The 18,608-nt window shown below is 48.2% G+C and overlaps 1 protein-coding gene across 1 annotated transcript in view; it reads left to right on the top strand.

Annotated features, from left to right (window-relative positions):
• SRRM3 (serine/arginine repetitive matrix 3) overlaps positions 1 to 18,608 on the top strand; it is a 112,122-nt gene that overhangs the window by 61,336 nt on the left and 32,178 nt on the right. The window contains exons 3-6 of the mRNA XM_048518826.1: positions 100 to 363; positions 12,123 to 12,224; positions 15,770 to 15,904; positions 17,157 to 17,237. Coding sequence (XP_048374783.1) covers positions 140 to 363; positions 12,123 to 12,224; positions 15,770 to 15,904; positions 17,157 to 17,237 — 542 coding nt within the window. The 5' untranslated portion in view covers positions 100 to 139. The remainder of the gene's footprint in view (positions 1 to 99; positions 364 to 12,122; positions 12,225 to 15,769; positions 15,905 to 17,156; positions 17,238 to 18,608) is intronic.

The following is an 18,608-nucleotide window of genomic DNA, read 5'->3' as shown; positions in this document are numbered from 1 at the left end:
TGTGTGTTCTTGCATTGCAGGAGGTTGGACGTGATGGCCCTTGGGGTCTCTCCCAACTCTGTGATTCTATGAATTATTATTATTAATAATTTCTGACAGGGACCCCAGAAGAAGCAAGCCACCCGAGCCCCCAGCCTGCATGTCTGTCTGCAACAACGGCATCAGGATGCCCTCTCCGCATGAGGCTTCCAATGGCTTCCCCCAGCCCAGTGCCTCGGGCACGTGGCACAAGTCCGAGGAAGATACCCGGCTGGTGGAGGCCGGCTTGGTGAAGAAGGCCCATCGAGAGATCTTGGATCATGAGAGGAAAAGGCGTGTGGAGCTGAAGTGCATGGAACTCCAGGAGATGATGGAAGAGGAAGGGTGAGTATTGACTTCCTTTTGCCGGGGTAACATGGGAAGGAAGAAGGATGGGCTGGGCTGGAGAAGAAGCTGAGCTGTTTCCGCACAGCCAAAACAAAGCGGGGTGCAGCCGGGGCACATGAGCCGGGTGCAGCCTCACTTCTTTCACGCAGTGCAGATAGTGGTGACAGCTGCTGTCAACGCATCCCCCCACAAAATCTGCACAAGCAATGAAATCTCCAATAGACAATCAGAAGCTTCGCTGGGCACAAGTCTTACCTTGCCTTGCCCGCTTCCAAAAATATTTGGCGGGCACCAGAGGGCTTTCCATGCTGTGGCCGAGATATAGGAGAGCAGACTCCCCCCTCCCCAAGTGACATCAGCTCTCTCTTTCTGATAATGGGAAGCAGCAGCTCCCAGCTCCCCCCGCCCCGCCCCAACTGACCCATGACTCATATTCTGCCAGTGACAGCAATCCCCAGTGGCCCCAGCCTGCCAGACTTGTTTCCGCAACAGTGGCAGGAATCTATGATTTGGCCTGTGCATTGCTGCTCTGCTCCCTTTGGAAACGAAATTCCATTCCAGGACAGAGCCTGCCGTCAGATAAGCCATCTCTGCATCAGGGCAGGCTTATCCAAGCCAAGCTATGGCCCCTTCCGCACATGCAGAATAATGCACTTTCAATCCACTTTCAGTGCATGTTGCAGATAGATTTTACTGTGCGGAATAGCAAAATCCACCCCAGCAATCGTAGAAGTGGATTGAAAGTTATTATTCTACACGTCACGGAAGTGCTCTATATCACCTGATTGGCGTCCCTCTTCAAAAACAAGGCTATTTCGGACATAGTTCTGGGATGATGATTCCTTGATCATGCCCGGATCCAGCACAAAGGAGAATCTTCTGCACAATCAACTTTTTCTTTCGCACTCAAGTTGTCGTTCGTGCAGATTCTGACAGCAGCCAACGAATCCTGGAAAAGCAGAAATTAAAATCAAAACAAAGAAGCATCTACCTATTGGTCTTAATTAAGAGCATAATTAAGCCCAGCAAAAGGGCTGGAAGCTGCGGCAGACTGTGCCTACGCAGCAAAACTTGGCTCAGTGTTCTGGGAAGAATGTAGTGGTGGAGAATCTTGCGTGTTTCCTGTTTGGAGACCAAGACGATTCGAAACACAGAGAGAAAATCAGAGGAGGAGAATTTCAGAAGGGTCTCTAAAATGGTAACTAGTTGTGAGCCCTCCGAACTGCTGACGTTGGCTCTTGGGATAGCGGGGAAGAGGCAGCTGAACTAGCTCATGCATTAGATAGAAATTAATGCACAGTACCTATTCGCCTGGGATGTAGTGAAGGAACAGTGCACTTCCGCGTAATCCTTTAGATTCAGACCGGTGAACTTCTTTGCTTGCACGGAATGCATTGATTCGTCGGCACATGAAGTCTAGTGTCTGTACAAAGTCAGTCACAGATGCAGAACCCCACAGCGTGTGTCCACTTAACTGACGAAGAAGGAAAGAGGTCTGAGCAGCTCATGAAGCAATTTTCTAGGTTTTTTTTTAATGATTCAGGGCCTTTTCTCTTTTACTAAAACTCCATCTGCACAAATGGGGGAGGGGGAAGCTAATGAGAAGAAAGAGCATCTGTTGCTTCCTGTTTGTCCCAACTCTCTGACGTCTATGGTTGTTTTTAATGTTGATGTTTTATGTTTTTAGGATTGTATGTTTTAACGGGGCTTTTAACCCCATTATGTAAGCCACCCTGGGACTTCGGTGTAGGGCGGGTTATAAATGGAATAAATAAATAATACAGACACAGACACACACCCACACAACCCAACCACAAATGTTTGTCTTTACCAGCAGAGGTGTAGCAAGGGCGGAAAGTGCCTTCTGCCCCAGCCCTGCCCCGGAACACCACACCATGCCCCCGGAACGCCCCCCTACAGGGACGCGCCCGGTGCGTCATGCACCTCCTCCCGTCCCCTTGGAGCTATGCCTCTGTTTACCAGGCAATTCTTCCCCCTCCTCCTAGGACTGGAGACAGTTTTTATCAAAGCTCTCAACAAGAAGGTAGCAATTTGAGTGTTGACAGAATAGGGGTTTCCAGAGAATATGCTGTCACCCTACACCAAAGCAATAAAGTTCCGCTTCCAGACTGCTGGAATCTCATCAAGATCAGACCTTTCTATCATAGCCTAAGAGATCTACTTTCCATCCTTCTATCTTTTTAAAACCTTGTAACATCAAGTCTGATAGAGAGTGCTGATGAGCTCAAAAGCTGGCACAGAGTGTGGTGCTAATTTGGTTGGGCCAATTAAAGATATTGTATGGATCTTGTTTCTGTGATCTAAGGCAATTCCAGTTTGACAGTGGCTCTCCGGGGTCCCACGTCACCTCCTATCTGATCCTTAACTGCCGATATCGGGGTTCTGCATGTGACCTTCTGCATGCGAAGGCCCCTTCCGCACATGCAGAATAACGCACTTTCAATCCTTTTTCACAATTGTTTGCAAGTGGATTTGGCTATTCCACACAGATGCAAAGTGCATTGAAAGTGGATTGAAAGTGCATTATTCTGCATGTGTGGAAGGGACCTGAGCCTTCCCCTACAGTTCAAGAGAAAGAGTTTGGGTTTATACCCTGCTTTTGTCTACCTTTAAGGAGTCTTTGGCTTCCAACTCCTTCCCTTCCTCTCCGCACAACAGACCCCTTGTGGGGTAGGTGGGGCTGAGAGCGTTCGGAGAGAACTGCGATTGGACCAGCAGGAATGTAGCAGTGCGGAAACAAATCCGGTTCACCAGACAAGAGTCCGCCGCTCAAGTGGCGGAATGGGGAGTCAAGCCCAGTCCTTCAGATTAGAATCGACCGCTTTGAACACTACACCACTGCGGCTTTCTAGCGTGATGTAATGGAGATTGTCCTTTTAGAAATAACCCTGTAAGGATATCATGTTTGCGAAAATACCATCTGATCTTTGAAAGGCTCCGCATGTTCTCTCCCTGGGCTGTTGTCACGTGATCAGTTTTGACACACGAGTGAGGTGTGGCCCAGAAGCTCCGTGGCCTTAATTAAGCCCAGGAAAAGGGCTTGAAATGCAGACCGGCTCCTTGGCTTTGGAAATGTCAATTAATGCTGTTATTTCCAAAAACCCTTTTATGTGGAGCCAGGGAGACCAGCAGCAGCAGCACGGACCACTGAGTGGAGATTTGCCTAGGGGTGTCAAATGCTGATTTTAAAAAAACCTCCTGCTATCTGGCCTGGGCCAGGGGCTTTAGGGACAGGAAGCCCTTGGACCATGCTTTAAAGCAACCAGATTTTGTGCAGCTGCTAGAGTCTGTTGCAGTCCTGTTTTAATTTGATGGATGGTATTTGCTTATTGTACAGCAGCTATAGCCCAGCCATGGAAGTTAAGCAAGGTCGGTACTTGGAAAGGAAACCAGCAAAGAAGGCTGTGCAGAGGAAGAAGAAGAAGAGTTTGGATTTATATCCCCCCTTTCTCTCCTGCAGGAGACTCAAAGGGGCTTACAATCTCCTTGCCCTTCCCCCCTCACAACAAACACCCTGTGAGGTAGGTGGGGCTGAGAGAGCTCCGAGAAGCTGTGACTAGCCCCAGGTCACCCAGCTGGCGTGTGTGGGAGTGTACAGGCTAATCTGAATTCCCCAGATAAGCCTCCACAGCTCAGGCAGCAGAGCTGGGAATCAAACCCAGAGGAAGGCAAACGACCTCTGCTTCTCATTTGCCTTGAAAACCGCTTGCTGGGATCACCATAAGTTAGCTGTGACTTGACGGCGCTTTACACGAACACTTTTCCTTAGGGTGATATAATTTGTGCCACTTTTAAAATAACATTTCTAGCAGCGAATTGACTTACGTGCTGGTCTTCGACTGTAATAAACCATTTATCCTTTTATCTGTTTATATCTAGGGAAATATAGACTGGAAATGCTCCTCATTCTAATTGCTCCCCAAATTTTGGAATTTTGAATTACCTAGTCATTTCCCCAAAGTAGATGCATGTGCAGTTTGCCGTAGCGTTCGGTTTCTTCCATTTGTTTGCATCTTTCCCCACCCTGCATTACCAAAACACACACAAGCATTGATACAAAGGTAGCACAGAAGCAATCCAATATTATAGTATGTATAGTTTTATCAAGATTCCTTTTGTGTGATGCTTTACCAATGCGGAGGAATTTGCCATAGTATTCTGTTTCTTCCATTTGTTTGCATCTTTCCCCACCCTGTATTACCAAAACACACACGAGCGTTGATATAAAGGTAGCACGAAAGCAATCCAATATGATAATATGTATAGTCTTATCACGATTCTTTTTGTGTGTTGCTTTACCAATGCAGAGGAGCACCTATGCACATCTTCCTCTTACAAATTAGAAATGAGGGGGGTTCCTATCACTGTTTCATTGCCGTTCTCTTTGCTCTGAATTCTACTCCTTCCTTTTGATCCAGCTAGGAGAATGTCTAAAATTAATTCCAGAAGGACCTGCAAGCTGCAGCAGCCTGCGCATAAAAATGAACACACATGGTTTGCCACAACATTTGGTTGTTAATGTGTATTTTGCACCTCTATGTTTGTGAAGTACATATATGTGTTTATGAAATGAAGCACCAACCCCCACCCCCCCCACCCGAGCTTTTTTTTTTTTTTGCTGTGAATGATTGCATCGCAGTTCTTTTTTGTGGGAGTTTACTGACAGCTGCACTCCTGTGTATCAGTAACACATCACACAGAAAGAATCTTGATGCATAGGATGGCATTAAGATTGCTTTTTTGAAGTGTTTTATCAGTGTACACTTGCGTTTCAATAATGGGAGGGGAGATGTGATTTTAGAAGAGGAGGAGGAGAATGAGGGGGAAATTTGGATTTATATACCCCACCTTTCTTTCCTGTAAGGCAGTGGTTCTCAACCTGTGGTTGGGACCCCTTCGGGGGGTCGTACGACCCTTTCACCGGGGTCGCCTCTCTGCAGCAGTGTTCTCCATCTGTAAAATGGATAAATGTTAGGGTTGGGGGTCACCACAACATGAGGAACTGTATTAAAGGGTCGCGGCATTAGGAAGGTTGAGAACCACTGCTGTAAAGAGACTCAAGGTGGCTTACAAGCTCCTTTCCCTTCCTCTCCCCACAACAGACACCTTGCGAGGTAGGTGGGGCTGAGAGAGTTCCCAAGAACTGTGACTAGCCCAAGGTCACCTACACAGAAATGTAGGAGGGGAAGAACAATCTTGTTCTCCAGTTAAGAGTCCATCACTCATGTGGAGGAGAGGGGAATTAACCCCGATCCTCCAGATTAGAGTCCACCTGCTCTTAATCACCACACCAGGCTGGCTTTAGAAGAAGAAGAAGAGTTTGGATTTACATCCCCCCTTTCTCTCCTGCAGGAGACTCAAGGGGGCTTACAATCTCCTTGCCCTTCCCCCTCACAACAAATACCCTGTGAGGTAGGTGGGACTGAGAGAGCTCCAAGAAGCTGTGACTAGCCCAAGGTCACCCAGCTGGCATGTGTGGGAGTGCACAGGCTAATCTGAATTCCCCAGATAAGCCTCCACAGCTCAGGCGGCAGAGCGGGGAATCAAACCCAGTTCCTCCAGATTAGATACACGAGCTCTTAACCTCCTACGCCACTGCTGCTCCTTTAGAACAAAAGACCTGATAATTTAGAATCCGGGAATCTGAAGAACAATTTTACAGATCAGAATTTCGCAAGCCTCCCCAATTCAATCATCTGCCACAATGAGCGCAACACAAATGTAAAAGAACAGCTGCCAATGCTACTGGATCCTACTAACCCTGGGATGCAACGTGATTAGAAGCCAAAACACCCAGATGTGAAAGCATCTGTTGCCCTTAAATGAAGCAGCATGACACAGATATGGAGAGGAGTAGAGTTATGGTTAGAGAATGTGACTTGTTCCAGGGCACTGGGTGAGTTGGTGGCAAGATCTGAACTTTGGTCATCCTGATGCAGAGGCGTAGCTCCAAGGGGATAGGGGGTGCATGACGTACTGGGCACGCGGCCCATGGGGTTGTGGTGGGGGCATGGTGGGAGCGTTCTGGGGCGGGGCAGCACGGGGCATTCTGGGGCGGGATGAGGGCGGAGGATGCACCGGTGCACCAGGCGCTTTCCCCCCTTGCTACGCCTCTATCCTGATGTGAGCCACCAATATGAAGGGGAAAAATCATGGTACCTCCCATGTCCTCAAAAACTGCTCAGCTCGGGAATTCCTGGGCATATATTCCTTTTCTAGCTGGTGTCTTCTTTTATTTCCTCTTCTCTTCTCTTCTCTTCCCTTCCCCTCTCCTCCCCTTTCAGCTGATGCATTTTGATGTGTACTTCAAAAGGCAACAATTTAATGATTCCGTGCCTTTCCGTGCTTTCTCTCTCTTCTCTGCCTTCCCATCTTTCCCTCTCTGCCGCCGCCTGCCTTGCCAATCTGCCTTTAATATGACAGCCGTCCCAAAACGCTGCCAAGCCACAGACTGGGTTTCATGTTGCTCTACTCTGTCTCACCAAAAGAAACAAAAAAAATATCAAAATTGTAACTTCATTCTCCACATGCTGGGCTGTCTTTGTTTCATAATGCTCTGTTTAGGTCCTAGCGCCAACCTAACTCATGTCTTCCCAATGAGCGGGTTCTGGAAAAGGCCACCGTTGCTGCTTTCAACCAAAGGCCCGGTGGAACAGCTCTGTCTTAAAGGCCCTGCAGAACTGTAATTAGATTTACCTTTCTCCCCATGGGGATTCAAAATGGCGGATGTGGTCTCCTCTCCCCGATTTTATCCTACCAGCCACCCTGTGAAAGTCAGCGTGGTATAGTGGTTAGGAGTGGAGGACTCTAGCCTGGAGAACTAGGTTGGATTCCCCACTCTTCCACTTGAGCATCGTCGTCTTTATCTGGAGAACCAGATTGGGTTCCCTGCTCCTGCTGGGGGACTTTGAGCCATCCACAGTTCTCTCAGAATTCTCTCAGCCCCACCTGCCACACAAGGTGTCTGTTGTGGGGAGAGGAAGGGAAAGAAATTTGTAAGCTTCCTTGAGACTTCTTACGAGAGAAAAAGGCAGGATAGGGATCCAAATTCTTCTTCTTCTCATTCACTGGGCAAGCTTCCATGGCCAAGTGGGGTTTTGCACCTGGGTCTCCCAGATGCTAGCTGGCCGCTCTGCTTTCTATAGCAGAGCAGAAATATATATGCAGGTGAATGGACCAGTTGTTTGGGAAGGGAACAGTGCGGAAGATGGCAACAGCGTGTGAGGCTGAGTGCACAGCTCAGCAGGAGGGAGGAAGTTGGCACTTGCTGCTTTCTACCTGAACTCTGACTCGCCAGGTAGACTGTTTTATTATTTAACAGCAGAAGCACGTCCGGGGAGCATGAAAAATTCAGCAGGGCTTGGATGCCAAGCGGAGCTGATTGCAGCCGCTCCCGGAAGGCTTCCATCTCCATCTTGATAACAGCACCAAAATCGCCCGTTTTTCTGATCGAGAATATTGCTTGTCTACCCCCCGTTCCCAAATAAGTGGGACCCTCTAAACAAAGTTGTATCCAGGGCAGGGCAAGCCGGGGCTTTTGCTCGAGAGGGGGCAGAAGGCAGCCCAGAGGGCCACCCTCCGCAGAAGACCGGCCTCCACCATCAACCTCTGCCCCCACCTCCGAACTCCACGTGCAGTTCAGGGGCAAGGTGTGCCGCTCAAGCTGGGCCACCTGCTTCTTTCCTGGTTCAAGCGTTCACCTGTGCACCCTGCCCCAAACTCCATGGGGAGTTCAGGGATGGAGGGGTTGGTCAAGGCTGGGAGAGTGCAACAAATTATATTGGTGCTGACACTGTGTAACCACTAGGCATGACAGCTGAGAGCCAGCCTGGTGTAGTGGTCAAGAGCAGGTGGATTTGAATCTGAAGAACTGAGTTTGATTCCCCACTCCTCCACCTGAGAGGCTGAGGCTTATCTGGTGAACCAGATGTGTTTCCGCACTCCTACATTCCTGTTGGGTGACCTTGGGCTAGTCACAGTTCTTCAGAACTCTCTCAGCCCCACCTACCTTACAAGGTATCTGTTGTAGGGAGAGGAAGGGAAAGGAGCTTGTAGACCACTTTGAGTCTCTTTATAGGAGAGAAAGGTGCTGTATAAATCCAAACTCCTCCTCCTCCTCCTCCTCCTCCTCCTCCTCCTCCTGTTCTTCTTCTTCTTCTTCTTCTTCTTCTTCTTCTTCTTCTTCTTCTTCTTCTTCTTCTTCTTCTTCTTCTTCTTCTTCTTCTTCTTCTTCTTCTCTCCTCCTCCTCCTCCTCCTCCTCCTCCTCCTCTCTTGGGTGATTGGAAGGACTTAGGGGGAACAGGCCAAGAACTCAAGCTGTATATTTTGAGGCCTGGGTCTCTGTACTGTGACAGTGTGAACTTTCTTGTCAGCTCTAACAACACCCCCCTTTACATGTTTATGAGGCCTCATCTGTCTCTCTGAGTCATGGCTGCACGCCCATGCGTGATGTCTCACATCCTTTGAAGTCAGATGAATGAGAATTATTTATATCTTCATTACTAGGACTCCAATGTGTAGGGCTCAATCCCAGGGATTTGCCAAGGGCCTAGAAATCATAGGGAATGCTTAGTGATTTTGGTTTCAGACATTTGAAAGTTGACATGCACTGCGCATAGGTATGTGGCAGGTTTATTCAGTGGTATGCAGTGCTCTGGCTTGGAGTGGAGCTCAAGGGGAACCAAACGCTTTGCAGATACCTCTCTGGTGCTTGGGAATCCATATTACGGGAAAGAGTTTCCAGGTCGTAAATCCAGACTCAGCAGAAGCTAGGACTTCAACCTGGGGTGGAGTTACCCAGGACTTTGCGATTGATTGATTTGAAATATTTATACCCCATCACTTAAAATATTTATACCTCATCGCTGCTTTTGAGATGGTTTCCAACAATGTACGTTAAAGTAAAGGCGATGCAAATTCCAGCGTACGATCAATTAGAAGACCTGGAATAATCCATTACTAAAAACAACAGTGAGAGCTACAGGACACTGCATGTTCTTGGGCCCAGGTGCCTCCAATAGGAACCAATGGGAATAGGAACGTGCAACGTGGACCTCTGTAGCAGGCTGCAGAAAGTCTCAAAATTAGTCCAAGGGTTGGACCATTGGGCTTCTGCTATTGCCAGCGTGATGTAGTGGTTAAGAACAGGTGCACTCTAATCTGGAGAACCGGGTTTGCCACTCGAGCTGTAAAGGCTTATCTGGGGAACCAGATTAGCTTGTGCGTTCCAACACATGCCAGCTGGGTGACCTTGGGCTAGTCACAGTTCTTCAGAGCTCTCTCAGCCCCACCCACCTCACAGGGTGTTTGTTGTGGGGGGGGGGAACGAAAGGAGATTGTAAGCCCCTTTGAGTCTCTTTACAGGAGAGAAAGGGGGGATATAAATTCAATTCTTCTTCTTCTTCTTCTTCTTCTTCTTCTTCTTCTTCTTCTTCTTCTTCTTCTTCTTCTTCTTCTTCTTCTTCTTCTTCTTCTTCTTCCTGCAGTTTTTGCTACTGCCATCAATGCTTGTCCTTCAGCACCCGTAGCTGATCTCAAGACCTCCACGCTGGAGAACACGTATTCCCACTCAGGGTCATATTAGGCCACGCCCTTTGGCTTCCTGATGTTTTGGAAGCAGAGTTTACGAGTCATCATTCTGGGCCAGCTCCAGGGCCCACCTGTGGGTTGGCAACTCCAAGCCCCATGGAGAACTCTTTTAGCTCCTACAGCACAAAGAAAACCAGGGGGAAAGCAAGAGCCCCCTCCCCTTCCTGCCCTGAATATTTCATTGACGCTGTAAATCATGGCGATATCGACCCGCCTGCTGCTCTCTCAGGGGACCCAGAGAGAGCCCAGTGCAAGTAGAAGCGGCTGTCCAGGCTCGGGTTGGGAGGCTGTAACTCAGGGTTAATGAGCCATGAAAGCTGCTGAAAGCCGGGCGAATCACCCAATAAATACAAGGCCGAGCCTCTTCAGTCAACCGGGGAAGGAAAACAAAGCAGACCTTTTGTCAACCAGGGCAAACGCAAGGGATAAAAAGCATCACCCTGGCAGGAAGATGTCGCCACCTTGGGCTATATTTCCTCTGGCATGACTCCAACTCCATGGCTATCAATTTTGTGGCTGTTCAACCTGTAGCAGGATCCTCTTCCCTCTGGGGTTTGCCAGGTTCCCCCCCCTCCACTCCCCCTCCCACCACTGATGTAGGATGGGAGAAAGGGTTACCAGATCCAGGTAAGAAGACGAAGAAGAGTTTGGATTTATTCCCCACCTTTCTCTCCTGTAAGGAGACTCAAAGTAGCCTACAAGCTCCTTTCCCTCTCTCTTCCCACAACAGACACCTGGTGAGGTAGGTGGGGCTGAGAGAGTTCAGAGAGAACTGTGACTAACCCAAGGTCACCCAGCAGGAATGTAGGAGTGCGGAAACACAAATTCCTTTTCCTCCTCTTCTTCTTCTCCTTCTCTTCCTCCTCCTCCTCTTCTTCTCTTGGGTGATTGGAAGGAGGAATTGGCCAAGAACTCAAGCTGTATATTTTGAGGCCTGGGACTCTGTACTGTGACGGTGTGAACTTGAGTCTCTTTACAGGAGAGAAAAGTGGGATGTAAATCTAAAATCTTCTTCTTCATCCTCCTCCTCCTCCTCCTCCTCCTCCTCCAAGCTTGAGCTAAGATGTGAGGTGGCTGTGACAGAGCTAAGGCATGAGATAGCTGTGAGTCTGAAGGCATCTACTATGAAGGCAAAAGCCCCCTCTTTCGTGGTTAGGGGTTTGATTTCTCTCTCATCACCCTCCCCCCACCACCCATGGTGAATTCACTGCCTTCTGCATTCTCATGGGAAAATAGCACTGGACCATTTGCATTTCAAACCTCTGCAGCTGAAGACTGACTTTCTCTGTCCCTGTTATTCTTAGCCTAGGCTATCTCCATATCTAAAAGAGATGGATTGCTGTCCTACAGGGAGATGAATCATCCCCCTGCCCCAACTTGGCTTTCTGTTAAGTTCTGTTAGCCAAGAAAAGAGCACGTGGTCACGTCTGAGCATGGATAGAAAACAACAACAACAACAACAACAACAACAATAATAATACCGGTAAATGATCATTGATCAGTTGAGAAACTCCTAATAACTCCTATCCCTTTTTCCTAATTATAATAATAACAACAACAGCAGCAGCAGCAACAACAATAATACATTTAATATCTTGTTCTTCCTAGTGAAACGGGCTCAGAGCGGCTAACAATGTAGATAAAATACAGGGGGACCTCGGTTTTCATCGCCTTCGGAGTTCTTCAGTTTTGGGTTTTGCCGATTCTTTGGGAGAAAATTTTGCTTTGGTTTTCGTCGGGTGCTTCAGTTTTCGTCAGTTTTCACCAGCGCGCATTTCGGTTTTCGCCGATCGCCAGTTTTCGCGCTAAATTTGCGGCGAAAACCGGCAACCCCTCTGCTGCTCCATTGCTTGCCAATGGGAGCCTCGGTTTTTGTTGGTTTCGGTTTTCGCCGAGGTCCCCCGGACAAATTAACCACAAAAACCAAGGTTCCACTGTACAGTGCATACAAATAACGAGGTACAGTTATAAAATTCATATAAAGATGACACTAAAAATCAGGGTAGGCTAATACATCAGCCGGGCCCCCAGTGATTTAAAGATGGAAAATGGGAGCCCAGCCAGCTAGACATTTCAACTCTGTCGCTATCCTCAACTATATTTGTGATCTATAGCCACTCTATCTCCCTCTGCTTTGGCCTGACAGATATCCTGAAGAGGAGATCCGGCAGAAAGTGGGAACTTTCCGGCAGATGCTGATGGAAAAGGAAGGCGTTCTCACCCGCGAGGACCAACACGGAAGGCAAATGTGAGTCTCACGGTGACATGAGATCGGGCTTGAAGGAGAAAACACTTGTTTGGATAAATGTGGGGAGGGGCAGAGTGGGATCACAGACCAAATGGCATTGATGTGGAGGAACCCCTCTTTCCCCAATACTGGAGTGTTAATGCAGACGGGTCCCACAAACACTCAATCGCTTCTTAGGGCCCAGCTATGCCTCTGTAATTTCAGTCCCACAATTCCAGTCTCACCCGGAGTTTGGCCTTCCACTTCTATTATTATTGCATTTTGTTTGCATCCTTTTTTCCTCCAATAAGCTCAGGGCAGAGGCACATTATCCTGCCTTTCCTGTAGTCTTCTCACAACAGGCCCATAGAGTGGAGGTGGACAACCTATGGTGCTCCAGATGGTCATGGACTACAATTCCCATCAGCCCCTGCCAGCATAGCCAGGGGGGCTGATGGGAACTGTAGTCCATGAACATCTGGAGCACCATAGGTTGGCCACCTCTGCCATAGAGCAAAGTTAGATTTGGAGAATGTTACTTGTCCAAGGTTGCCAGGCTACAGGTAGCAGCTGGAGAACTCCTGAGATTACAATCAATTACCAGGCGGCAGAGATCAACTCACCTGGAGAAAAAAATGGCCACTCTGGAAGGTGGACTCTATGACATCCTACCTCATGGGAATCCCTCCTTCCCCAAGCCCCATAAATCTCCAGGTATTTCCCAACCTAGAACCGGCAACCTAACTTGCCTCAGGTCATCTGAGAAACTTCATAACTGGGTAAATATTTTCAGTCAGGTCTCCCAGAGCCTAGACCAGTGGTGGCGAACCTTTGGCACTCCAGATGTTATGGACTACAATTCCCATCAGCCCCTTCCAGCATGGCCAATTGGCCATGCTGGAAGAGGCTGATGGGAATTGTAGTCCATAACATCTGGAGTGCCAAAGGTTCGCCACCATGGGCCTAGACTGACACTCTAACCACTACACCCTTCTGTCTTGAGGACGGAGCTGAAGATCAGAGGAGGATCATTCAAAGCCCCTTCACTGTTATTTTTAAAAGGGCATCTTTCCTGTTCATCACCAAGGACGAAAGCAGGACAGTGCTTTGCCAGGAACGAGGGCCCAAAATAGGAAGGTTTATGCGGCTGTAACTTGGAGATGTTCCAGAACATTTATATCTTTCATGACATCACCAAATCTTCTTTGGGGGGATGAAACACTTTTCACTGCTCTGTTTTAACCACGAGTTGACCCCATGGTTTCTCTTGGATTTTCGGGTCCAGATACCTTAGTACGAATCTGTACGACATCAGCACATTCATTGCGAACATCGCACATGCATTTGCATGGCCAGGTTTCTCCCCAGTATGTGTGTGTAGAGTGCTGTCAAGTTGCAGCCGACCGGTGGCAAACCAGTAGGGTTTTCAAGGCAAGAAACTAGCCTTCCTCTGCACAAGAACCTTGTTTTCCTTGATGGTCTCCCATCCAAATACTAACCAGAGCCAAACCTGCTTAGCTTTCGGCTAGTCTTTTAGCCTCCTTTCTGCCAAGAAGAAGAAGAAGAGTTTGGATTTATATCCCTGCTTTCTCTCCTCAAGGAGACTCAAAGGGGCTTACAATCTCCTTTCCCTCCCTCCACTACAAACACCCTATGAGGTAGGTGGGGCTGAGAGAGCTCCAAAGAACTGTGACTAGCCCAAGGTCACCCAGCTGGCACAACTAATCTGGTTCATCAGATAAGCCTCCACAGCTCAAGTGGCAGGGCGGGGAATAAAAACCCAGTTCCCCAGATTAGAGTGCATCTGCTCTTAACCACTACACCACGCTGGTTTTGTGTGTACGGAGGGTAGAGAGGAACAGTTTTCATAATGGGGACCAGAAAAATATCCCATCCCGGATAAACTGTAGGGTTACCTCCCCTAAGCAGTGCGTGAGTGGGTAAAGTATTCCACCATAATTGGTTGGTGGTATCACAATACTTATCTTCAATTTAGCAAAGCCACTTTGTAATAAAAAGGGGGTTTGTGGTTTGGGACCTGCCTTCTTATTGTGTAGATTCATGCAGGCTGTTCATTCTATGGGGGGGGGGGGGGGTAGCTTAGGTTTCCAACCTTCAGGTATGGCTTGGGGATCTGCTGGAATTACAGTGGACGTACAGAGTTCAGTTCCTCACTGAGCTCTACCCCCATAGGCAGGAAAGGACGGGATATCAATCTAATAAAATAAATTTAGAGTTAGAGTGCACCTGCTCTTAACCACTGCACCACGCTGGCTGCAAAAGCTGCATAGCGGCTTCCTGTCTTCCCACAACTAAAGAGAAGAATTGGATCTCTTTTCCTGTATGTTATGTGCGGCAACTCAGCCATTTAAATGTGCGTGCACCGATCACGTTGCTGTGCATCGATATTCTGCATTCCAGCATGGGTAGCTATGCAGCAATGAAAGCCTTGAATAACCCCCCCTCCCCCTCCCACCCCACACTCTTTCTTTTCCACGCTCCTTTTCCTGCTTTGGCAGCCCACGGATGGTTCTGTAGTATTTTCTGAGCCAAAATATCCTGGGGTTCAGTTTCCCTTAGAGCAGTCAATTGTTCACTCAACTTGGAATTGGGTTAAACTCCCTGAGAGGTTGGAGATGAATGCCTGTCGGGCTGTATGTCTGCCAGAGACCCTGCCTCCGCTTGCTGCGCCCCTCCCGCGTTTTGACATCTTTGGAGGGAATGCCAAACAAAGAGGGCAGGTTGGTTTTTGAAAGCATTTCTTGATTTGTCTGTATAATTACCCAACCACCACCACTCATGTAAGTCTCAGGTTTCTGCGGCCGTCACAGTGATCTTCTCTAGGTCCATCTGAGCTGACATATCATTTGGTTCTCAGTCTCCACGCTGATTCGGAGCCCGTAAAAACATCTGTAGCAGACTTCATAACGTAATGCCGGTCATAGATGATTAGGAGAATCCAGGTTTTATACCTTTAGGTTTAATCCATCCATTTGACAGCATGCATGATTTTCTCCTTCTCCCCAGTTTCAACCTCACAACAACCCTGCAAGGAAAGCTAAATTGAAAAGGGAGGGAGGGAGTGTGTTGCTAGCCTAAGAATATGCAGTCAGCTTTGTGCTCAAGTGGAGTTTTGAGTTCGGGTGTTGTAGGGTTTAATCTGACACTGTAACCACTAAGCCATGTGGAGTCTCAGTCACCCATGTGTCCATTGGGTGACTCTGAAAAATGTCCAGATTTGCTCATTGGGGAATGCTAGGCACTACCTAGGCCTACCTAGGCCTACCTAGGGTGAGGATGACAGTTTGCTAAACACCACAGACTGTGTGGTGCACAGCTGTCTTTTGCGCCATGCATTTAAACGCAGAACGGAATTCATCCTTGCCTAGAAAAGTACATACTTACATACTGTGCAGACCAAGGGTTTAGATCTATGTAACCACTTTTGCTGATAAACGTCCCCAACGTACATTGCCAGAGTACAGGAAGATGGATATGTCTGCAAAAGTGAAAGGAAACATCTCTACATGTTGCTTCTTTTTCTCTCTCTCTCTCGCCTTGGACAGAGTGATAGAAAACCATCACATGGTGGACGGAGAGGAATACGCAATGGAGTATCCCGCCTACGGGGAGGGCTACCCCCTTGGGTGTGATTGTGCGGCTGACTGCTATCAAGATGACAGCAGTCACAGAGAGTACAGGTGAGTTACAGGATATCACCTGGGTTTTCGTAAGATCATGGGGCGGGGGGTACAACCTCCTTAGGAGGATTTAAACCTTTCTAAAAGTCAAGGGACTGATGTCTTCTTTTCCCTGGGATGGGTGCTGTTGGGAAGTGAGTTCTCCCCCAGCACTTTCCCGCAGCCTTCCCCAAGGCTGGTTTGCTGCGGTGTTTTAGGAACGAGCATATCAAAGATTGGGTGATTGCCATATAGGTGGGAAAGACTGAATTATCTGATTCTGCCCATATTGGTGCCATTTTCCTTGTCCCCATCCCCACAGTGGCCACCCTGCCCCATGCTGTGGGGGGGGGGGGAGGGGATTGAGGTTTTCTTTTTCAAATCAGTAATTGATATAGCAATACTAAAGGTACTATTCGACCCAAAACTAAGATGGGCTTTTACCAGAGCCAGGTGTAATCCCTTCCCATCAGTCCTTCTTCAAGGGCACTTTTCAAGGATTCTGATACAAGATAGGGTGTGTTCTTGTTGTGCCAATACCCCCGAAACGATGCTGCATATTTTGTTTGATTGTCCTAAATATCTGGATTTTAGACCTGATTTCCAATGTGTCATTCCCCCTTCATTAAGGAATTCTACGCCTAACACGTGGACTTTTTTGTTGTTGTTGTTAAATAACAGTTCAACTGAGATCTTGGAGCTGGTTGCTGAATTCCTGGGAAGGGTTTTGGGTTGTTGATCCTTTTTGGATTGCAGATGTTTTATACTGCTTTTGGATTTTTTTTAAAAAAATTTTAACAGATTAAAAAGCATATATAATACAGGTCGAAGGAAATCTACTGGCGTTTAGTAATTTCCAGGAGAAAGTCTGCCACTATCATACAGAGAGAAGGATCAGGGTTGTCCAACAAGTAGTGTAATCTAATTAAATCGGGGAGATGGGGTAAATGTAAAGTGCTTTTGGATTTCATATATTGTATTTACTGATGCCTATTAAAGGTTTATGAAATGAAATAGCAATACTTTTTAAACCTCTGTGAAAAACCCTGGGCAGCATGGGACAAAAGGTCGACAGGGGGACCACGGAGGAAGTCCAGGCTAAGCACGCAGGGGCAGGCGACGCCAAATCACCTCTGTTTCATCTCTTGTCTTGAGAATCCTACGGGGTTCCGATGTCAGCTGCAACTGGACGGCAAAAAGAAAAGGAAGAAAAGGAACGTCTCGAGTTACCAGCCTCTCTCTCTCTCTCCTGCTCTTTCCCCTTCTTCCACAGGCTTAAGAGGCAGTCCAGCTCTTCAACCTCCCCCCCACCCAAGAAGAAAAAGAAAAAGAAATCAGGTCACCGCCGAAGCCGGTGAGTCATTCTTCCCCCCCAAATGAAACCGTCAGGTTTGGTCCGGGCAGGAACAGCCGGATGAACAAAACCAGAGGCCTCCATATTCATGTGTAATAGTCAGAGAGGCCGCAGAATCAGTGTGTTGTCGAAGGCTTTCACGGCCGGATTCAACTGGTTGTGGTGGGTTTTCCGGGCTGCGTGGCCGTGGTCAGGTAGATCTTGTTCCTAACGTTTCGCCTGCATCTGTGGCTGGCAACTGCAGGTGCAGGCGAAACGTTAGGAACAAGATCTACCAGACCACAGCCACGCAGCCCGGAAAGCCCACCACAACCAGCTGCAGAATCAGTCTGTGCTTCAGAGTGTGAAGGGAACACATGAAGAGTTTGGATTTGGATTTATATCCCCCCTTTCTCTCCTGCAGGAGACTCAAAGGGGCTTACAATCTCCTTGCCCTTCCACCCTCCCAACAAACACCCTGTGAGGTAGGTGGGGCTGAGAGAGCTCCGAGAAGCTGTGACTAGCCCAAGGTCACCCAGCTGGCGTGTGTGGGAGTGTACAGGCTAATCTGAATTCCCCAGATAAGCCTCCACAGCTCAGGCAGCAGAGCTGGGAATCAAACCTGTTCCTCCAGATTAGATACACGAGCTCTTAACCTCCTACACCACTGCTGCTCCTGAACAGATCTAAATTTGCAGGCAACTCAGCACTGTCTGCTCTGACTAGCAGCTCCTCTTTCCTAATAGGGGTTGTTAGGAGCCTTCTAACTGGAAGTATCAAAGGGTTTTTTTTCCACATGCTACAATGGGGTGGAATGTGCAGGGTACAAGCCACCCACTTCTTCCATACATGCACAGCTTCAGTATGTGCCTCTGCCTTTCCTTGAAAATCTGGGGTTTCAATCTGGGTCAAATGATGCAACATGCCGTCATCTCCCTGAGCGAGACTGACAGCTGACCTGGTTTTTTGAAGTGTGAGGTGTTTTGGCATCAGACGAGCTGATTGGGAAGTCAGGTGGACTTACAGGGCAAGCCAAGAATCCTCCCTGCGACTTTTTTGTCGATCCGTCGTGGAAGAATGTAACGGGAATCAAGGGGCACCTTTCAGACTCACCCAGTTTATTGTGGAAGGCTTTCGCAGCTGGAATCACTGGGGCGTTGTGGGGTTTCCGGGCGGTATGGCCGTGTTCCAGTAGCATTTTCTCCTGAGGTTTTGCCTGCATCTGTGGCTGGCGTCTTCAGAGGATCAGAAGCGTCAGGAGAATATGCTACTGGAACATGGCCACACAGCCCGGAAAACCCACAACGCCCCAACCCAGTTTATTTTGGTATAAGCTTTCGCGCATCAGCTCCCGCTTCTTCAGATGTATTATATGAAAGGGAAATTTCACAC

This window comes from Sphaerodactylus townsendi, linkage group LG16 (assembly GCF_021028975.2).
Source record: "Sphaerodactylus townsendi isolate TG3544 linkage group LG16, MPM_Stown_v2.3, whole genome shotgun sequence".
NCBI lineage: Eukaryota > Metazoa > Chordata > Lepidosauria > Squamata > Sphaerodactylidae > Sphaerodactylus > Sphaerodactylus townsendi.
The sequence above is the reverse complement of the archived record's forward strand: the minus strand, read 5'-3'. Positions and strand labels throughout refer to the sequence as shown.